General features: G+C 55.4%; 1 protein-coding gene across 1 annotated transcript in view; it reads left to right on the top strand.

Moving 5' to 3' along the window:
- The first annotated feature begins 605 nt into the window (after positions 1 to 605).
- Positions 606 to 22558, top strand: part of TRAPPC10 (trafficking protein particle complex subunit 10) — a 77869-nt gene continuing 55916 nt past the window's right edge. Inside the window, exons 1-2 of the mRNA XM_080812390.1 lie at positions 606 to 839; positions 20228 to 20309. Coding sequence (XP_080668516.1) covers positions 773 to 839; positions 20228 to 20309 — 149 coding nt within the window. The 5' untranslated portion in view covers positions 606 to 772. The remainder of the gene's footprint in view (positions 840 to 20227; positions 20310 to 22558) is intronic.

Raw genomic sequence — 22558 nt, 5'->3', positions numbered from 1 at the left:
TCTGGAGAACCTGCCGAAAGCTACGTTCTGGGCGAAGAGACCCACGAGGTGAGCAACTGCCAGGCCACTGTCCACGTGCCCCTCCTTAGGGACCCCAGGGCGGTCCCAGCGTCCACCTGCTGTGAGGGCTTCTCAGGGTCACACCAGTGTCCAGGGGCCCCCCGGGGTGCTGTCGGTGACCCCCGCGGGCATCCCCGTGTCCACGTGCGGTCGGTGACCCCACCCGCACCCCGGGGTCGCGCCCCTGTCTGTGTGCGGCCAGTGACTGCTGGCGGCTGCCGCCCTGCAGCCCGGACCCCGCGTCCCCGGGGGGTCTGCATGATGGGCAGCGGCCGCGCACCGGGTGGCCGGGTGCTGGGGCGGGTGGAGGCGTCCCCTCGGGCTTCCGGGCCGCAGCCCTCTCCAGGGTCCGCGCGGGACCTGGGCTCCGAGGTCGACGCGCGAGCCCCGCCTGCCCTCCCCGGCCCCGCCCCCGGCCCCGCCCCCGGCCCCGCCCCCGGCCCCGCCCCCGGCCCCGCCCCCCGCGTTTCTGTCGGCGGACAGCGCCGGCGCGCCGCCCGGAGGCCTCCCCTTTAAGCCGCGCGCCCCGGAAGCGGTAGCGCGGCGGTGCCGGGGCCGGAAGTGGTGCGGCGGCGGGCGGCCGGCTCCGGAGCTGCCTCGCGCGGCCGGGCGGGCCTCCCTGTGGCGGCGCCGCTGAGGCTCGGGCTGGCCCGGCGCGGCCTCGGGGCTGCCCATGGGGCGCGGGGGGCCGGGCCGGTGACGGCGGACGCCCATGGACGCCCCTGAGGAGCCGCAGCCGCCGGTGATCTACACCATGGAGAACAAGCCCATCGTCACCTGTGAGTGCCGCGGCGCGGAGGGGGCGGCGGCCGTTGCGGGGACCCGGCCCTCCCCCGGCCCTCCCCCGGCCCCCGCCCCCACCGCGGCCCTCCGCGAGCGCTCCCCGCGCGGCCGCCGCCCGGAACGGAGGTGTGGCCCGGGCGGCGGCTGCGGCGGGGCCCTGCGCGCGCCGCCCCGACCTCCGACCCCGCCGGGACGCGCTCGCCGGCCGGGCGGCTGCCCTCGGGGCGGCGCGCGGGGAGCGGGCGCGGGGCCCGAGTCCGCGGGCGCGTCCTTTTCCCCGAAAGTGCTGGGGGAGCGCGAGGGCTGCGGGCGCCCGCGGGTAGGGGTCGGAGCCGCGCGACGCTGCGCGGCCACGGGCGTGACAGCCGCGGGGGGAGCCGCGCGCCGGCCCCCGCGGACGAGGCTGCGCCCCCGGCAGCCCCGACCGCCCCGCTCTGCACGGCGGGGCCGGTGCCCCCGCGTCGGGGCTGGCGGGCGGGTCCTGGGCGCGCCCGGGGCGCGATTCCCCGACTTCCGAGCGGCGGGACTTGAGCGTCGCGCCGGAGGGGACGAGGTCAGGGGCGCGCCGCCGGCCGGTGAGGTCTGGCGTCCCGCAGGCCGGAGATCCGGGCCGCTGGGATCGTAGCCCCTTGCCGGTGCCCCGTGCGCTGCTGCCCCGCGCGCTCGCGGGCTGTGCGAGGAGGCGCTCCGTCCGCGAGGACAAGCGGGAGCCCACCGCGCGGGGGCCCTGGGCTCGCTGCTGTCTGTGTGTCTTCCTTCCGGTGTCCGGTGTCCGACCGACGGTCGCGCTTCTCGTGCTCCCTCGCCAGATCCCTGAGAAGCCATTTGAAGTTTAGGTTCGTGGCGTCACCTCCAGTGATAAACCTCATTAGGGACCTGGGCCGTGTCTCCGCCAAGCTCAGACCCTGCCCTCGGTCCCCACCCGTGTTTGTGCACTGACTGTGGTACCTGGGGCGCCGCACCTCGCTCTGCCCTCGGCCCCAGAGGACGGGTGCTGTAGGGCTGGTCCCGAGGCCCCGCAGGCGCCAGGTGCTTTCCAGGGCCTCGGGGAACAGGGGCCGCGCCCGGGTGGTCGTCCTGTTAGGTGCCAGGGCTTGGAGGTGCCTCCCCAGCGCCCTGCGGCAGGCCTAAGTCTGACACCGCCAAGCTTGGACAGGTTTCTGCGGACTTTCTGCAAGCGCACTTCGGAGGACAAGTTCTTAAGTCTCAGGACCGGGCGTGTAAATTGTCCTTGTGGACGCTGATGGACACATGGGTTTACTGTCTGCATTCGTGCCCGCATGCGTGACGGCCAGCCAGGGACGCGGCGTCCTTCCCCCCGGATTTACCGGAGGAGCTCCGGTCCGTGGGGGGTCCCCGTGTGTACAGCGCTGGAGCCTGTGTCGTGTGTTCTCACGGCGTCTGTCGTGAAGGCTCATGACCTCCGCCTCGCTGGGGTCTGGGGAAAGACGGAGTTAGCTGGGAAGTAAAAAAGCATCCACGTGGGACGGGTTTGTGAGCGTTAAGAAGAGCTGGCTTCCCAGCTCACACTTGAGTTAGGTTTGGGGGTTCCCGGGTTTGGGGCTGCAGCTTTGGGGGCACTTGTCCTGGTTTTGTTTCAGACTTCGTGTCTGCTCCATTCTGTCCAGCCCCTGGTCTCGTGTGAAGGGAGGAGCTGGTCTAAGCCGTGGAGAGGAACGCAGTGGGAAGGAGGCTCCTTCTTCCTCGAAGTTTGGATACTCGGTACCTGGTGTCCTAGTTGCAACATTGTGTTCCCGGTCTGGCTGCCTCCTCTCCTGGGACACCCGGCCAGCCTCGGCGGCCCCGTCACGTCGGAGTCGTTCCTTTCCAGATGAGAGCGAAGTTTGTGCCGGGCTGGAGTTTTCTCCTAGAACGTGGGACACGTGGAGTGGACCTTTCTGAGGAGAAGGAGAGTGTGTCTGCTTCACGGAAGTGTAGGAACCGTTTACCTGTGTGTCGCTGTGAGCAGAAGGGAAGGTCTCCAGAGACTGGGGTAAGCAGAGCCCGTGATGACAGGATAGCCTGCTGAGTGATTTTAGTAGGATTCTGAAGCTCCCTGAACATTTTACTGGCCTTCACTCCACATTAAGAGATTCCGAACCTGCCGCCCTTTCACGGACCACCTCAGCAGGGGATGCGCTTCCACCAAGACCAGTGAGGCCAGTAAGTACCAGCGAGCCTGCGTGACGGCTCGGGGACTGACTGTGCACTGACGTCGCGTGGCGGGTCCCCTACTCAGCATTCTGAGTACCGGCACTGTGATGTCTTCATCATGGAGAACGCGCCCTGAGACTGAAAAGAAACCCAGCCGGTTTATGTGATCCGAATTTAGGTGTCGGCGTAGGTTATTTCGTTATCCGCAGCGCTGGGTCCATTCTCTGCTTTAGGATGGGGACAGGTTTCTATTCCAAGGGAATGTTGGGGAAGACACGTTCCTTTTCCAGCTCTCTCCTCTAGCCGACAGAGTTACTGTAGTTCCGCTCATCTGTGGCATCTCTTTGTTGACCGTGGGCATCGTGCCGAGAAGAGCACGTGCCGTCAACACAGGATTTATAGTGTTCCAGGCGCCGCAGTGCCCCGTGCAGACAGTCCGATCTCACCATCCCTTCCCGGACTGTGCTGTTTCTTCTTCCGGATCTCTGGCTTGGGGTTTCACATCTGCCACTGTGAATTTTGCAAGGGGGAAAAGGCAACAAAAATGAGCAGATACGGATGCTTTGTACCTGGTTGGAGTTTGATTTTTCCGCCTTAGGGTAAAGTTTTTAAGTGTGTGGGTGGTTGATATCCTGCCGGTGCTGAAGGTGTGGTGCTTGTGATTCAGCCACTGCCTCTTGAGTCCCAGAGAAGTCGCTTCAAATGTCTTTTGTTCTGATCGATGCGCAGCCGTGCAGAGCTGGCCCGTACTGAACTCTCACGCCGGGAGCGACCAACAGCTGAGACGCGGGAGGAACATTCGTCCTGAGAAACCTCACTGTCCTGTGACTGACGGTGCCACCGAATGTCCTTGCCCGGCTCGGTGTGTCGTTTGTGACTGTGCTTGCTTGAGACAAGAGGTCTTTTATGGGGGACTTCGGGCGCTTCATGGTCTTGTCCACGTGAGATAGAGATGGCCGTAGTACTGGTCTCAGGGAGTCCACACGGAGTTGGAAGAATGAACTTGGGGAAAGCACCCAGAAGAGGAATCACCGTGCAGACCGTTAGCCTGACCGCTGAGGACTGGTTCCTAGACTGTTCACAGGGCCTCAGGTGTCTCAGTGACTTTTTCATGACATGTTTAGGTTAAGAAGAATACTTAATAGCTCCATTTATTAAATAATTAGGTTCAAATAATTTTATTAAAGGAGTATTATGTTGTAACAGTAGCTATTTGAGAAAAATCATATGCATAAATTAGAAGAGACATTTTTCTTTTGTTTTTTTTTTAAACGATTTTATTTATTTATTTGACAGAGAGAGAGCACAAGTAGATAGAAGAGCAGTCGGGGGGAGAGGGAGAAGCGGGCTCTCCGCTGAGAGGGGAGCCTGATGCGGGACTCGATCCCAGGACCCTGGGATCGTGACCTGAGCCAAAGGCAGACGCTTAACCCACTGAGCCACCCAGGTGCCCTAGAAGAAACATTTTTCATTCTTAGATAACTGCAGTGACATACTGATGGGATGGTTGCACCTGTTGGACACTGCACAACTTTTCTAGCTTGGGAGTCTGACTGGACATCGCCACCCTCTTTGTGGCTTTTTTTTTTTTTTTTTTTTGGTGGTACTTCCTTTTATTATAGCAATCACGCTGTTCTGTGACACAGTCATGTCCTTGGAAGGGAGGTAGCAGGATCGAGTACTGAAACTGCACGCCTCAGGTGGGGCCTGGTGCATCTCCAGCATCGCCCTTCTCCTCATCGGTTCGGAGCGCCCCGTGGAGTCTGTGGGTTTGCTGTGGTACCCGCGTTCCGAGTAGGCGAGCCCAGCTCCAGGGTGGACGTGCACTGATGATGTGGGAGTAAAACGTTCCTTTTCCGTTTGAACTTCGGCTTACAGGCCCGATTTACACGATGTACCTTAGAAGCGTTCCTAGTAAATTTGGTTTGTGCAAATGAAACTCAGGGGTCTGATTTTTGTTTTTAAGTCCGGATGAATGTCAGAGATTATCAAGCATGGCAGGCCTCCCAGAGCCAGTCTTTGCCTGGGAGGGAATGGACGACAAGGTGGGGGGCCCACACGTAGAGACGGGAAGGGCCGAGGGGTCGGGCTCCGGTGGGAGTGCGAATGACTGACTGAAGAACTTGTCTAAAAAAGCTTTTTGCCAGTCGTCAGACCTCTTCATGGCGATCGTGTGGTGTCGTGTGTGTGTGTGTGTGTGTGTGTGTGTGTGTGTATCTCAGGGCCCCCGCCGATCCCCCGCTGCCCCCAGGGCCTTGGTGCCGCGGACCCCGGTCTGGCCCTTGTCAGGCAGCCCCCTCGCTCTGCGGGCCTCGGGGCCAGCCCCGGGGCTCTCCCGCCCCCGCCCCCGGTCCGCTCGGAACTGGTCTCCACCTGACTTTTTGTGCCTTCCCCAGTGGTTCAGACTCGTGGGGTATTTGGGCTCTAAGTAAAAACGGGGCCTTGGGGTCATTCTTGCCTCCTCTTTTCCTCTCACAACTGGCAGTCCGTCTGTCCACGAATATCATTTATCTTTGTGCTTGTCCAGAAGTCAGCCACTTCTCCCCACCTTTACTGTTGCTCCCCCAAACGCAAACAGCTTTTGCCTTGCCCTGGGTGTGTCCTGTGGCCTCCGGGTGGCCTCCCTGGTTTCATGCCAGCCCCCCGAGGCGAGTTCTCCGTGGGGCGGGGGGCGATCCCTCCGTGGGTCCTTAGAGGCACGCTTTCCTCCTGGGACCCTTCCAGGGCTAGCTGCCTTCCGAGCATAACCCTTGCAGACCTTCCCGTGGGCCCGGCCCAGCCCTCACCCCACCAGCCCCATGGCTTCCTGGCCGCCCGCACTGCCCTTCTGACCCCTCACTGCCTCCCTCCGCTCCGGGAGCTGCTCCCGGACCACCTCCCACACCCCGCTCCCTGTCGGGCTCACCGTTGACTTGATTCATTCTTCTTGGCTCCGCACCCCCGACAGAAAGATTTTGTTTTTCCTTCTCTTATTGTCTTTCCTCCACCCCGTCCCAGGCTGCCTGCGAGCCACAGGGTGAGGGTCTGGAGTCTGCTGGTCACTGCTGGCCTCCTGGCTCCTGGCTCCTGCAGCCAAGCTGGGCACACAGTAGGCGCTCAGTAAATATCCGCTGAATAAATAAAATAGATAAGTGAGGGAACGTCTCTCTAGGAAACACAGTGCTGTCTTTGAGGCGTCTGTAAGTGAGAGGCTTTTGACAGCATAGAGGTAAGTTCTTAAAATGCAGGTCATGTTGAGCTAAGACAGCTTTGTGGGAAATGCTTGGAGAGCCGGAGCCCCGATCACTCAGACTTGTTTTTAGGGAGCCTGCTAGGCGCCTAGTGTTTGCGGTGCTGCAGACCTTCTCCGCAGGCTTCGGACCCCGGGCGTCCAGGTTAATCCAGCAGAAGAAAGGAGGCTCATTGCTACGCTAGGGACCGTCTTCTCTGCACTGGTCCTTCAGAACTGGGTTCAGATACGGTTTCTGTACTACAAGTCAGTAGAAACTTACGACCAAACCAAAGCCTTTTGGGTCACGGATTCGGATCTGAGGGGAGCAGGCAGGATGGAAGGACTGCCCAGCCGGCAATTGCGTGAAGCCTTGAGAGAGGAGCTCTGTGTAACCTTCCAAACCGGCCTCAACCTTGATGGCTTCGTGGAGCTTTCATCCGCCTGCTGGAAGGTTCCTCCACCATCCGGCCCCGGAGCTGTGCCCCCAGCACCGTGGTCCGTCTCTAGTACCCGTCCAGTTCCCTTGTGCTCCTTAGCAGGAGATCCCCACTCCTCCCCCCAGGCGTGGGCAACCTCTCTCTGCTTTCTGTCTCTCCACAGTGGTGCTCTCCCGATGTTTCTAGACATGAGATCACGTGGCGTGCAGTCCCGTGGCTGGCTTTCCTCACTCAGCGGTGTTCGGAGGCTCAGTGGCCTCCTCTGTAGAGGTCGTGCCATCCTCTGTCGTGTGTTCCTTCTCTCATCTCCGGGTGGTCCGCCGTACGGGTGGACCCCGTCTTGTTTATCTCTTTGCCAGGCGAGGGGCGTGTGGGTTGTCTGCACTCTGGGGCTGCTGTGAGGAGAGCTGCCGGGGAGCACTTGCACGCCCAAGCGGGGGCCGCTGTTCCGTTCTTCACGCGGAGATCGCAGGAGCGGAATTGCTGCATTGGGTGATAAGCTGGTGTCTGCCTTGTTACGAAATTGCTAGATTGTCCCCGAGTCTGTACTGTCTAAGATCCCCACCAGCAGTGGTTGAGGGTTCCGGTGGCTCCGTATTCCTGCGGACACACACTTGTCTGTCTTTTATTAGCTATCCGAGTGGACATGAAGTGCTGTCTGGTTGGGGTTTTAATTTGCATTTCCCTCACGACTAGTGAAGTTGAGCCTTTTTGCCTATTCTTACAAGCCATTTGTACGTCTTCTTGAATGAAGTGTTTACTCAGATATTTTGCCCATCTTAAAATTAGATTATTACTGAGTTATAAGAGTTCATGGTATTTGCTGATACGTGTCATTTTTCAGATCCATAATTTATTTGCAAATATTCTTTCCTAACTTTTGACTGTGTTTTTTCTTAATGTGTCTTTTGAAGTCCATTTTTTAAAAAAGATTTTTACTTATTTGACAGAGACGCAAGTAGGCAGAGAGGCAGGCAGAGAGAGAGGAGGAAGCAGGCTCCCCGCCCTGCCGAGCAGAGAGCCCGACGTGGGGCTCCATCCCAGGACCCTGAGATCATGAACTGAGCCGAAGGCAGAGGCTTGACCCACTGAGCCACCCAGGTGCCCCTGAAGTACATTTTTCATTTTGAAGAAGTCTAGTTACACTTTTTTCCTCATGGATTGTGCTTTCGATGTTCTCTCTGGAGTCTTTGTCCAGGCCAAGGTGGTTGTAGTTGTCTGGGGGGCATTTACCTGATGATTAGTGCAGTTCTTACGTGTTTATTGCTGGCGGGACCCCTTCTGAACTATGTGTTCAGCCGTGTTTCTCGGACATTTGAGAGGTGTGACCGAAAGCATGTCTAAAACATGAATTGGAGTAGCATTAGGAAAAAATGTGCTCTCTATTTTTGTACTTTATACCATATGCATTAGTTTCCCAGCACTGTTGTCACAAATGATCAGAAACTTGCTGGCTTCAAGCAAGGGAAATAGTTCTCTCAGGGGTCTGGGGACCAGAAGTTGGAAGTGAAGGTGTTGGTCGGCTGTGCGCTCCCTCCTGCCGCTCCGGGGGAGGGTCCTTCCTGCCTCTTCCAGCTCCGGCTGTCTTCTCTGCCTTGTCCTCACGTGGCTACCGTCTCTGCATTTGCTCTCCGGTCCCTCGTCACCACACTTGTCACTGGATTTAGGGCCCACCCAGATCATCTGGGTGATCTCATTTGAGATCCTGAACTTCATTACAGTTACAAAGATCCTTTTTCCAAAGGAGATCCATCCACAGGTTCTCGGGCTCAGGCGTGGGCTCAGGCGTGGACACGTCGTTCCGGGACCGCGTTCCTTCCCTGCTTCGCGGTGTCTGCCGTGGCGTCCTGGTGCTTAGCAGCCAGCATCTGCCGGGCTTCTCTGGTTTTATATCGCTGCTTCTATCTGTAGAGGTTTGTCCTCGTCCACTCTTGGCCAGGGGAATGATTCCTGGGCATCTGGGACTTGGGGCTCTAGATGTTGACCCAAGGTGGGATGATCTCTTAGAAATAGTGAACATTTTTTGTAGTCTCTCCTTCCTTGATTATTTTCCCCTTGGGAAACAAATGCCTTTATTTGGCTTTTTGGGCTTATGTTCCGTAATGTTTTGTTCCTTCATGTTATTTTAGGCCCTTGTTTGCAAAACTAAAGAAAAAAAAGAGTGACTAGAGAAATTACAAAGAAACTGACAGCAGGTTTAGACCTCGGTCTCACTGGGAACTGTTGTATGTTTGGAAAGTTTTCTTGTTTTTAGCAGATCCGTTTAGTACTTGGAAGCAGTTGGATATATTTTAGAGCTAAGATTTTAGGTAGAGCCTTGGCACTAACGATATCCCGTTGGGGTAGTAATTTTTACTACCTCACCGTGCACCGTTCATGGGCACTTTTAGACCAGCTGGATCAGTTAGTAAGTTTGCAAGCAGGGAGGGGAACAACAGAGTCGGCCGTCAGGGGTCATTTTGAGGCAGAAGCCCCGAAGGCCGGCTCCGCTGTGCCTGAGCCCTTGGGGTGTGACGGCGCAGGGAGGACCAGAAGCCGGGTGCCCGACTTCTCCTCTGCCACGGCTTCCCAGAGCAGCCGGGGAGGCAGACACCATTTGCCCACATGGAAGGAAGGGGGGCTCGTCCCTAAAGTTACCCCTCAGAGAAAGCCGTTGCCGCCCAGTTCAGTAAAACAGAAACCTCGCTTCCTCTGGTTCAGCAGTCGAAGCACGGATCAGTCAGCCACGCTGGACGTCGCCAGCGCAGTCTCCCCCGTTCTAAAATTGCATTCGTATCCCGAGACCGTAATCTGACAGCCAGCAGTGCCGGCGCCGCCGCCGCAGGGTGTCCCGGGCTCCGGGGCCCGGCGCTGGCTGGTGTAGACGTCCAAGGGGCCCGGCCGAGCTCCCTGGTCAGCAGGTGCACGCTGTGCTCCCAGGCCCCGCACCGTCGTCGGGGTTTGGGTCCCATCTGTCGGCAGAGACCCCAGCCCTCGTGGAGCTTCCAGTCCGCCGGGAGGAGGGACGCGGTGGGCACAAAGAGCGAATTGTGCAATCCGTGATCAGTGCTGCCGAAGAAAGAAAAGGACAGGGAGGCGGGAGAGTTGGAGCGTGTCGCGCTTTCCACGATGGGAGGTTGGCAAGTGTGTGCCGAAGTGCAGTAGTATAATGGAACCCCACGAACCCGTCCCCGACTCCAGCGGTTGGGAGGATCGGCCAGTCCTGCCCCTGTCTGCGCCTGTTCCCGCCAACCCCGTGTTCTTCCGAAGCAGACCCCGAGCGTGACGTCACGTACCCGCAAGTGCGTGTGTTATGGGCCGAAGCGTTGTCTCCCCTCTCGTGTCCTGGAGCCCTGAAGGCCAGTGTGACGGTTTGGAGCCGGGGTGTTTGGAGGGTGAGCGGGCTGGAAGAGGACGAACGCTGGGCCGCCTCCGAACCGGGAGGGCGGTAGCACCCGGACCTGAGCGGCCGGCGTCTTGACCTTGGACTTCGGCTCTCGGAACTGGGGGGACAGGTCGGTGTTGGTGAAGCCACCCTGTCGTGGTCTTTCGTCCTGGCAGCCCGAGCTGAGACGGTGTGTCCCTCAAGACGGCGTATTGCTAGGAGATCGGGACTTTTAAAAGCATAACTGTAAAGCCTTTATCACACGTAAAAAATTTTTCCCAAATGTCAAATACTCAGCTTTTACATTTTCAGTGTGTCTTCAACGTCCTTTTCTTTTAAGCTCTTTGAATTAATTGGTGTCCAAATAAGGTTTGGAGCTCCTGCTCTCTGTCTGGCTTCAAATCTCGGGTTTCCCTCCGTCTCCCCTTTCTTTGGGTGGTTCACGGAAGAGCCCCGGCTCGGGCCTGTGGCCTGTCATGCTCACTCCCCCCGCTTGGCCAGCTGTGTCCCGGGGTGCCCTCCGTCCTCGGGGTTCTGTGTCTCCTGGAAGAGGGTCCTCAGAGCCAGAAGCTGGGTCAGGTGCAGGTTGGACATTTTTGGCAAGATGGTCTTCTCCACCAGTAGCGTGCCGGCCCCACTGGGGTCTCTCTGATGGGAATGGCCTTTCCGTGGCTCATGCCCTGTGGGGCACAGATTGGCAGGATTGTAGAAAGTGTGTGTGGGGTGCCTGGGTGGCTCAGTCGGTTTAAGGCCTGCCCAGGGTCCTGGGATCGAGCCCCACATCGGGCTCCCTGCTCTGCAGGGAGCCTGCTCCTCCCCCTCCCTCTGCTGCTCCCCCTGCTTGTGCTCTCTCTCTCCCTCTCAAATAAATAGAACCTTTTAAGCAATGGTGTGTACATGTGTTGCTTGCTCGTCCAGTGGTGTGGGTTGTGTGGGTTCACGCACTCACAGGGAGTGTCCTCCAGTGGTGATCATTTACCTTTTGTTTTTTTTTAAAGTATCATTATGAATTTAAGGATTTAAACCCACCTGCTTTTTTTTTTTTTAAGATTTTATTTATTTATTTGACAGAGATCACAAGTAGGCAGAGAGGCAGGCAGAGAGAGGAGGAAGCAGGCTCCCCGCTGAGCAGAGAGCCCGATGCGGGGCTTGATCCCAGGACCCTGGGATCATGACCTGAGCTGAAGGCAGAGGCTTTAACCCACTGAGCCACCCAGGCACCCCCCACCTGCTTTGTTTCAGTTGGTGGCCGGTGCCGTCCTTGCCGACCTGCCCGTGGTTCCGTCTTTGCTGTTTCGTCGGCCTCTGAATTGTAAGAGTCTTTGTGAGTTTCTGCTGTTAACGTGTTCCAGACTCATTTCCAGCCTTGGCCCTGGAGTCCGCCCTTTCTCCAAGGAGCCCTGCTTCTTTTTAGTGAGGAAAGGTTTTCTAAGACCTTAGTTGATATGCTTGGGCTGCTGACTGCCGCTGAGTCTTCGTTTCAGGGCCAGAGCTGGGAATGCAGAGGTGAGGCACGCCCCGAAGTTCCCTGGGTCCTTGTGAGTCGATTTCAGGACTCGGCATTTTTTTTTTTTTGAAGATTTTTTAAAAAATCTATTTATTTGACAGACAGAGATCACAAGTAGGCAGAGAGGTAGGCAGAGAGGCAGGCAGGGAGAGAGGGGGAAGCAGGGAGCCCGATGCGGGCTCGATCCCAGGACCCTGAGATCATGACCTGAGCCGAAGGCAGATGCTTAGCCACCCAGGCGCCCCAGGACTCGGCGGTTTTAGTGAACCACTAGATCTTCTGTGTTTTCTTTCTTCCCATTCTGCGGAGACTTGGGGGTGACAGAGGTAGAGCGCTGTCAGACTGGAGCTGCCTCTCAGTCCCCCAGCGGGCTCCTCTCCAGTTTCTGTTCCGAGGGCCGGGCCTGGGAACAGTCACTTCTCACAAACCCCTAGCGGCCACTGCAGGTCCAGGAGCCCCTGATCCCATCTTGTACGGCCTCTGCCACTTTGCCACCAGGAGTGACTCGTGAGCACACATTTCAGATTCTTCTAGTGTTCTCTGCGGCGCTTGGACATCTCGCAGCAGGAGGCACGGGCCGCCGGCCAGCCTTGTCCTTCCTCTGGGGCTCTGCTGCTGGCCGTGCGCACATTAACTCCCTTTGTTTTCTTTTTTCTTTTTTTCCTGATATTTTTAGAGAAAGCTTTTTTAAAATTTAACTTTGTTTTGTAATCATATAAAATATTTACATGCTCTCACAACCAGATCTTCCAAGCAAGCTTTGGAGCATAGATTTCTGTCCTCTCTACCCTGACTGTCCTCACCTAAATATCCTTCTGCCGTTGAAAAAAAAAAATTCATACGCATTCGTACTTCCCTTCTTAGAAAGGAGGTCACAGACCAAGACACGGTTCCCCTGCCTCCCTTTTTCTCTCAGCACTTCCTGGAGATCCTTCCTGTTGGACTTTGAGTCGTGCAGAGCTCCGTCCGTCGTGTGGATCATGGGTGTTCCGCGGTTTACACTCCTCGGGTCCTGTCGGGAAACTGGATGGTTTTGTCTCTTGCTCTTTCAAATAGTCCTGAATCAGACAGCCTCGTGGTGCGTCTGTTGGGATGGATTCCTTCAGGGATCGCTGGGGCCGTGTTAAACTCGTAATTTTGCTGAATATCGCTAAATTCCTCTTGGTAATGGTGAACCTTTTCGAAGCGGCAGCCAGACCTCACTGAGAAAGTGGTCTTTGGGAACTCTGGGGAAAGGAGGGTTTCAGGAGCCGGTCTCTCCAGAGCCCCGGGGCAGGGCTGGGCCTGAAGCAGGCAGATCTCTTGAGCTGGAAACGCTGTGATCCCAACTGCTGCGGTCACCCTGTAGTTCTTTACGTGAAAATCTGTGAACTGTTCAGGCTCCTTCTTCCCCGCTCTCGCATTCAGATGCCTTCATCCAGACCTTCCGTTTGTCTCTGCTCCTTACGTTTGGGTTGTGTTTGGTCTCTGAGCTCCAGAGAACGGGCCCATTGGCCTCCTGGGTAGAAGCGTCTGCTGAAACCTCGAGGTGCTCGTGGTGTGTGCTCAGTTGTCTTTCCTGTTGAAAAAGACAAAGACTTCGGAGCTGCGTATCTTGTCTCTGTGGGACCTCGTCTCTCTGTTCTCTGTGTACAAGCTTTGGTTCCTTTTCTGCAAACTCCTAGGTGTGCAGTTCAGTTACCGCAGACGTATTCTCTACTTTTCCCCCTTTGACCCCACCCCGGGGGGAGTCAGTGGTACAGAGACTGGCTCCTGGGAGAGGGAGAAACAGCGTGGGCGGGTGACCATGTGCACGTGCCTCGCAGTGAGGGTCGGGGTCAAGCTGGAAGCCGGATGGAGTGGGCGTAACTTGACCGCCAGCAAGGAAAGGGTAGGACGTTCCGATGCGTGATCTAAAATGGGCATTAGGGCAGGACTGCTGACCGGCAGGTAAAGGCCATCCCCACCATCCCCATCAGGTTGACTGTAGGAATTACCTTTCTTCCAACGTGGCCTCGGCAGCAGGAGGCTTGTTTCGTGTCAGGCCTGTGCCTCGCCATGAAGGGAGGGCAGTGTGTGTGCGCAGAAGCCGGTCCGGTGCCCAGTCATTTCAGGGCACAGACTAAGCCTTGGCTTTTACTTCTAGAATCTGGATGACATCTGGATCTCGTGTGTTTTTTCTCCTGAACCCCGCTCCCCACCTCCGAGTCCCAAATGTGAAGCCTTTGCTGTGCAGACAGTCTGGGAGGACCACGACGATGCGTTTGGTGTCGGTTTTCCCCACGAGAGAGCTGCCGATGTGAAGCATTAATTTTCTTCCCTGCGCCGGTGTTGTGGTGTTGTACGGGACGTGCAGCGCATACGCCGTACACACGGCTGACCCGGCTGACATGCCTTCCCAGCTCGTGACCTTGGATGTCTGTATCCTTCATTTGCAAGTCTGTTCAGCCAGAAGCTGTTGAGGAACAGTTCATTCGTGTGTGGTCTCTGGGCAGGGACAGGCATCGTTAGGGCGACTGTCCGTGCTCTCTTTAATCAACCCCTGTTTTCAAACAGGAGTGTGCTGCTCCCTGGTGAACTCTAGCTTTCTTTGGTTAACCGCATGCTTAAAGAACGGCTCTCTCTGAACATTTTTCTATACAACAGAGGCCAGGTAAAGTATATGTTTCTGTGGACTTATTTGTTCAAAGGTAGACTCATAGGATCCCTTGCTGGGAAGGGCCTTGAAATTGGTCACCCGGTCTTAGCCCAGCCACTCTGTGTAGCTTCTAGAGTCCCTGCGAGGAGGTGCTCAGAGGGGGGGGAACACTCAGTGCCCCAGTGCGGGTCTCGCACCTAGCACTTGCTTCTTGTTGAGCTACAATCCGCCCCTCCCCCGTCTTTGCCACCCCTTAATGCAGGGAGGCGGGGGGGGGGGGCTGTGGAGTCCTGCAGGGTAGACCTGATGCCCTTGAATTAAGACGTTGTCCACGAAGTATTTGAAGACACCCATTTCCCTAACAGTCTAAAATAGCCTGGATGCCTTCAACCACTTGGGATAAAGTACGAGGTGTGTTTTATGGGAAGAGTTACTCTGTCCCTTTCCTAAGATTATACTAAAGAATTTGAAGAAAAATCATGCTGTCTGAGGGTATCAACAAGTATTTAAAGACTTGATGTACGATCTTTGACTCAAGGTAAATGTCCGAAGCAAAACACTGACCCGGAAGGTGTGTGTGCTGTGAGGAAAGCTGCCCGTCCGCTGCAGCCCGGCTGAACCTTTTGGTTTTCTCTGCCGCTTTCTAGTGGTCACAGTGTCCTGACCCTTTCATATTTTCATGAGATTTCATAGCTTTGTGTGTTTAAGGGCTGGTAACTGGCCAGCTGATGACAGACGTGTTCGCTGTTGGGGCGCCTGGGGGGCCTCAGTGGGTTAAAGCCTCTGCCTTCGGCTCAGGTCATGATCCCAGGGTCCTGGGATCGAGCCCCGCGTTGGGCTGTCTGCTCAGCAGGGAGCCTGCTTCCCCCACTCTCTCTGCCTGCCTCTCTGCCTACTTGTGATCTGTCTGTCAAATAAATAAATAAATAAAATCTTAAAAAAAAAAAAAGTGTTCGCTGTTGACGGAAGGTCTTCTGGAACGTGTTCCTTCAGCCAAGCAGCTTCGACAGAGCCTCTGTAGATGAATTGCCAAACAATACAGAAATGTATTTATCTTAGGGTTCTGGGGGTCAGAAGTCTGAAATGGATCCAGTGGGCTAAAATCAGGGGGTTGGCAGGGCTGATTCCTTCCGGAAGAGAATGCCTCCCTTGTCCTTCTCCAGCTCCTGGAGGCTTCCCACATTCCTTGGCTCACGGCCCTTCTTCCATCTTCAAAGCCCGCAGTGACCTGTTCGGTGCTTCTCGTGGTACCAGCTCTTGGGTTCTGGCCTTCTGCCTCCCGCCTCCCCACGGAATATCCTCCGCTCTGGGTACCTTGGCCCACCTGGATAATCCGGGATAATCTCTTTATTTAAGATCACCTGATTAGCAACCGGGTCCGTCCTTGACCCTACGCCTCCGGGTCTTGTAGTGTACCAGCGTAGTGTTACATTACAGTACAGGACCAGGTCAGAGATTTCCAAATGCCCTTAACACATGTCTGGGCAAAAATAAAAATCGTGGGGAGTAATGACTGTACAAGCGTGAGAGTCCTGTGTCCTTCCCAGTGGAGAGTAACTTTTCAGTTCAGCCTTGTGATTTCCCCGAGGCGTAATTTGTAGCTGTCGAGCACTCAAACCACATTTGGTAATTCAACTACTTTATCTGTAGACGGTTCAGTGCCAGATTCAATCTTAATGTCATAACTGAGTCCTAAAATATTCTAACAACCGTGGCAAAAACATTATAGGAACATCAGCAACCAATTTACAGCTTTTTGAATGTAGGTACAAACAGTTTTCTTTTGTGTTAGAGAGAATCCGTACCTTTTAGTTTAGGTGTCCTGTGTTCCTGAGATGCAGAAAGTGAGCGCTCCTGTCCCCTCGTCCCTGTCCCTCCGATAGAACCTGGCGGGACAGTTTGGTTTGGGTGTGGACTTCAGCAAGGGGGCGGGCGTGGAGGGGGGTTGCCTCTGGTCCTAGACTGGTCAGCTTCGTGTTGATTCTGGTCCGTTGCCATCTAGTGTTAAGAATTAAAAATGAGACTTTTTGTTTTGACACTAAGTAACTGTGACTTTGTCGTCGTAGTGGACCCAGAGATAAAGTGATGGAAGGTGAAGGTTTGCACCTTTCTTCAGGTCGCCGGAGACTAATGGAAATGGTGTAGGGCTGTGCGACGGCTTGTGGCCGGCGTGGGGGTCAGGGGTGGGCTGGGCCTGCTGTTAAGCTTCGTTCGGTTAGACTCTCATCTCGGTGACAGCATCGTGGGTGAGGAAAGACTGTCCAGCCTGCAGGTTTGTATTTTTGCTATGATCACCTTCTTTGAAGATGAGAGTTATTTCAAAAAGAGCTGTTTTCTTACAGTCTTACTGTTGGGGATCACAAACCCAAGAGAAGCATCGGTATGTGTAGTTATCGATAGTTTCTCAACTGGACACGTTAGTGTCTTTTCAGTGTTGATCCAAGTTACTGATTACTTTCTCTGTAACTGAGTTCCCAATTCTTTTTGTTTTAAAGATTTTTAAAATTCATTTATTTGACAGACAGATCACAGGTAGGCAGAGAGGCAGGCAGAGAGAGAGGAAGGGAAGCAGGCTCCCTGCTGAGCAGAGAGCCCAATGCAGGGCTCGATCCCAGGACACTGGGATCATGATCTGAGCTGAAGGCAGAGGCTTAACCCACTGAGCCACCCAGGTGCCCCTTCTTTTTGTTTTAAAGGTATAAGAAGAATGTTGAATTTGTTGAAATACAACCCATTTATGCTTAAATCACTGAAATCGTATTTTTTGAATTACTTTTCCCTCTGTGTTTAATTAGCAGTCTTATCTGCTCTTGGCATAAAAAGTTTTAAATTGCACGATTAATACGTTTAAATGTATGCTGGTAAAAATCTCAGAATGCAGTAATAATTCAGGAAGTACCAAAGGTCTGGCCAGAAAATCCAGAAAATCCTGCTGTGGGAGGAATAAGACGAAAACAGGTTCATATAATCAGAAACCAGGGACTCTGCCTGCCTTTGTTGGGGGGTGCCTGAGCTGGGCTCTTCTCGGCCTGGGGCAAGTGCGGGTGGGTCTGGGCAACACCCCGAGTGCCTGTGTCCCTGTGTTCCCAGCAGGGCGACTGTCCCAGTGTTTCCCTTCCCATTTGAGTGGCCCCGGTGCCTGTCCCCGCTTCTCCCTCTCCTGCCAGGGCACAGCCGCTTTCGGATACTGGCCAGGGGCCGAGGATGACTGCGGTGGGCCGCACACCCCCGGAGCTGCCCCCTAGATGTGTCCCCTCTAGTGATGAGAACGGGGGCATGTTAGACGCACATGCAGGGGTGAGATGTTCATGTTAGTAGTTGTGCTCTGAAGGACCCTTATTAACTATTTTGAGGAGTCCCCCCTTTCTCACACATACAAAGAGGGATCTTAGTTGTTACAATAAATACTCTGACTTCAGTCTTTTAATAGGCCTCTTGAGGTGGAAAAATTAGCACAGGCGTTTTCTGCACAGGGATCTCTGACGCTGGGCGCATCAGTCCCGAAAGCCTCCTTTTTGCTCTGAGTAGCTGCTTTCTGACAGCCATCAGCTGGGAAGTTGCTCTGTCTTCTTCTAGTTCAGACCTCTGAGCTCTAAGGCCTTGGCTCCGTCGTGATCGGGCTGTTGGGGCTTCTACCGCGTGTGTCTGGTTGGTTCATCACCTGTCCCAGGAGTGTAGACGTGGCTCCTCCGGACAGTCGTGCTTGCACTCTGCTGTCTCCTTCCTGCCCCTGCTCTCCGGAGCCCGTGTTCAGGGGCGTCTCGGGGTTGCAGGATCCTCGATACCAAGACGGAGGCTCTGAGGATAATGATGGGTGTGCGTTCTGGAAAATCAGGGTAGCTCTTCTTCGTTCTCAGTCGGTGCGTTTGAAAAATCTGACCTTCAAGTGTAGATCAGGGGGTGCCGTGTTCGTCCGCTGGGGCGCTGTAATGAGCAGCCGAGGGGCCCAGCCCGCGAGGCTGAAACCGGCCAACGGGAAGCTGGAGGTTCTGAAGGCTGGAAGTCCAAGTTCAAGGTGTCCGCAGCTGGGGCTTTCCCTCCTTGCCTCGTAGATGGCTGTCTTATCTCTGTGTCCTCCCGTGAGCTGTTCACACCCCTAAAATCTCTCTGTGTCCCCGCATTTTCTCTCCTTGTAAGGGGGCACCAGTCAGATTGGATCAGAGCCTGAAGGCCCGAAAGACCTCATGTAACGCGGTCACCTCTTTACAGACGTGATTTCCCAGTACAGTCACATTCAGAGCCACCAAGCGTTGGGATTCTACATGGATTTTGGGGGGGGGGGCACAGCTCAGTGTATAAGACCCTGAGGCTGAACAGTCATATTTAAGTCCGCAGTTACTATGCTAGCTGACCTGTAATCTTTTCAGATTAAATTTAGGACACAAATTAAAGGTTTATGCCACGAGAGCGTGTCAGGAAAATTAACTTTATGGTCTCCATTTAGATGAGTTTTATCGTTCTGGTAGGGTTTTCCGAGGGGGGTACGTGGGGCACATAGGAGGCTCTCTGGAGCCGTGTGTACTCGTGCGAGCCTTTGGGACGAGGACGAGGACCGGTGAACGCAAGCGAAGCAGGAGAGGGCCTCATCCTGCTACTTGGCAGAAGAGCAGTTGCTTTTGTACATTAACCCTGGAACCTTTTAATTTTAAGGAGGCCATAGGAATGGCAATCCAAGGTAAGAAGTCTGAGGCTAATTGATTATTTTCTTACTATAATGGTTTCTAAGATGACTACCAAATAAACGAATACGATGAAAAATGATACGTTAAAACATAAAAATTTGTTTTTATTCTGACAAAAAATGTAGTAAGAGTAGCCCAGACTACTTCGTGGCAGGCCCGGGGTTCAAGGTGGTTTACTTGGGTTCACTCATTTGACCTTCGCCACAGCCCAGGGTGTTCTCATCTCACTTCCGCTCCCCAGGCGGCCCGCTGAGGCTCAGCAGGGGTGGCGCTGTCCCCAGGCGCAGGCGCTCAGCTAGGAGATGGCGTGGCTCTGAGAAGACCGCGGCCAAGGGGCTCTCAGCGCCCGTTTCCTCCCCCGGCCCCCGCCTCTGATGCTGGCTGCCCGGAAGTGTCGCTGCTCTCAGCAGTGACTTGATATCCTTATGTGGTGTGGGGGAGGTCTTTTGTGTGTGTGTGTGTATATATATATATTCATGATAGCAAAATAAGCAGATGTGTTAATGGCCCACATCAATTCCCAATGATTTCTTTAAGATCAATACAAAAGCAATTTGGCTCATGGTCTTGCTTCGAGTTTGACGATCCTGCAGCGTAAGAGTTCGACTGGTCTATATTAAAAGGTTCTTCTTTAGCCTAAGTGTGATGTGGTTATCCTGTCAGTTTTGGAGAGCTAATGGACTTTGCAGTCTGTTAACGCTGAGATAAGAGCTGAGTTAAAAACTCACCCCTGCACTCAGAGCTGGGGTCCACCGTGAGCGAGGGCTGTGCTCCAGATGCGTTGGCCTCTCAGACCTCGTCGTCCTGGCCTGTGAAACGGGGTGGCGCTTGCCCTCCTGCGCGGTTACCGTGAGGACTGACTCAGGGAAGGCTCGCCAGGTGTCCTGTGGGTCGTGTGCGCACACGGAGTGTCCTATGTCCATTTTAGCTCCGTCCAGCATCTGGATGCGTCATGAGTTTATTTTGGTGAAGAAGTTCACGTTCACTTCTCGGCGTTTCCTTTCTGGTGGGTCATCCGTGGCTGTTCACGTCAAGCAGAAGAAAGCAATGGCTGTGGGTCACACGCTCAGGAGGTGGCTGGTGGACGGGCGCCAGCTGCCTCTCTCCTTAGCTTTGTGGCCTTGAGCAGGTGCTCGGCGTCTCCCAGCCTCGTTCCCTGACCCTCGTTGTCCTCGGGGAAAATCGTGCGCACCGCACGGAGGTGTCGTAGGGTGAAGTTAGACTGTGGGGGCCAAGAGCTGGGTTTTCTTGAGATGAGTTATTTAAAGGTGTTCGACAATCTTATTTTGTGATGTCATTTTACTAAATATAAAATTGTCTCAAGTGGTACCAAGTCAATAAATTTTAGAGCCCATTTTGCCCGTATTCACCTAAAAATGTCGTAACTGGATTTCTCTTTATTCCTGTTGTAGGTGCTGGAGATCAGAACTTATTTACCTCTATTTATCCGACGCTTTCCCAGCAGCTTCCGAGAGAGCCGATGGAATGGAGAAGGTGGGGCACGTTCGTTCTTTGGCTTTATCTCCTCATGGTTTTGTAGACATCTCTGTGAGCAAGAAAGGGGGTGAAAGCTAGATCCTGAGTTGTAAGGTGTCCTGTAAAGAAACCGAGTGGTCCCATAGTCGTGGACCTCACTTGCGAGAGGTTATGTTGATTTTCTTACTGAAACATGAGGCGGTGGAAACAAGACAGTTCTTTTGAGTTAAAGGCCCGCTTTTATAGGAACGACCTCTGATTCCTCATGGTGCATCAGAGTATCTTTTTTTTAAAAAAAAAATTTTATTTAAATGCAGTTTAGTTAACACACAGTGTATTATTAGCTCCAGAGGTAGAGGTAAGTGATTCATCAGTGACATAGAACACTCAGTGCTCGTTACATCCCGTGCCCTCCTTAATGCCCGTCCCTGGTTACCCCATCGCCCACCCCCTCCCCTCCAGCAACGCTGGTTTGTCTCCTTGAGTTCAGAGTCTGCAGCAGAGGGTCTTAAAGGCACAGGCTCCACTTTAGAGCAGAACACATGGCCTTTACCTATGGTCTCAGCAAGAGCTCCCCTCCCTGGGCTCCTGGGCTCCTTTCTTAAGGGTGAGGAAGTATGCAGAAAAATGTTATTTATAAATTAGGGGGTACGCACCAGACCAGCCATCCTGTTTGTCCTTTTGCATGTGATTGTCTCATGACTTGTTCGGAGTAGTCCACATTTGAATTATCCTGTTGGAAAACTTACTTCTGCTAAGATGAGCTGTTATTTCTAGAAACCGTTTGGAGTTTGACTTGTTAGTACGGGAAAGTCCGATTTTAGTCAAGGTGCGCGCACGTCTCCGGTGGTTGGTCCTGCTCGTGTCGTCCCGTTCTTGCTGCATCATTTCCCTCTCCCCGCCGGGTGCAGCCTGCCACCGCGGAGAACCGCTGTGGCTTCCTGGGGGTCCGGAGACGGGAGCTGGTCTCGTGTTTGTGTCTGGTGGTGTGTCGGGAGGCGTGCGGGTGATTCCTGAATCGCGCGTACGGAGCAGACAGCACTTGGGAGAACCGTTCAGCATCCAAGGAGGCCGTGCGGTTCGCGAGAGACGACAGCCCCGCAGAGGAGTCTGGAGAGGTTTCCGATACGCGGTATTTAACCCTTCAGAGAGACGAGCGAAGAGTGTGTCCACGAAACAAGATGAGGGTCCGTAGGAGACAAGGAGAGGCTGTGGATCTCGTGTGTGTTCCTCTGGTCGCCTCCCTGCACCCGCCCGAGCCGGACGAAGGGCTGACGAGGCGGGAGGGCGCAGGGACAGAGCGCACGAGGGCGACGCGGTGGAGACTGGACACCTTCCCCAGACAAGGACGAGAGACGGAGGTCTCGGGAGAGGCGGCTGAGCCCGTGCACCCCACATCCGCTAAGGCGGCTCCTGGAGACGCCGGCGACGGTGCCGGGAGGGACAGATCTCGCAGGGCCACCTCCGCGCCGGCCTGTGGCTCCGGCTGTGGACGGACAAGCTCTGGCCCTGTGGATTCGAGGCTCCGCAGGGAGCGGGGAGAAGGGCCGTTCTGACGGCGACCCGTCTGGATCGGAGCAGGGGCGGCCAGGCGGCAGAGCTCTGCGCCTCCCCGGAGCTCCCCCTGCGGGACGGTCGAGAACTCATCGTGGCACAGACCGGACGCCGCCCCGGAGGAGACGGGCCCCGCGGTGCCTTCCTGGTTGGAGCAGGAGCTCTTCCGAGGGACGCCAGCTGGAGGGAGGACCTGGCGGCCGAGGCTCGGGCTCTGCGGTTGTCGGAGAGCCGGGGTGGGGGGTGCGACACGGGGAGTGGCGGGTCCGGGAGCTGAGAATGTGGGAAGACCAATAGCACATCATAAAACTATCACCAGAGCGAGGTGCCAGGCTCCAGACACCAGCACTGCTGCATTTAGTTGGGGGGCCACAGAGCCGGGGGGCTGGGGCACGGGCAAGAGATGGGCGGGCAGAGCTGAGCCTGCTGCTTCCGTCACGGACGCTTGGACGTTGTGTCCAAAAGGATGGCGTTGGGGGAGGTACTGTGGGCTGAGTGGTGGCTGCTAGAGCATGTGTCCATCTGCAAGCTGGGTGTGGGTTCATTCGGAACGAGGATCCCATGAGGCCATCCCAGAGGAGTGGGGGCCCTGAGTCCGATGATGGGTGTCCTGGGAAGACACAGCCACTTGCCGAGGAGCAGTCACATGGACATGGCCGCAGAGACGGGCGTGAGGGGCCCCAAACAGAGACTGCCCGGGTTTGCCGGTGGTA

Source organism: Martes martes, assembly GCF_963455335.1.
Source record: "Martes martes genome assembly, chromosome: 1".
Classification (NCBI taxonomy): Eukaryota; Metazoa; Chordata; class Mammalia; order Carnivora; family Mustelidae; genus Martes; species Martes martes.
Note: the sequence above shows the minus strand (reverse complement) of the source record. Positions and strands in the feature narration are given on the sequence as shown.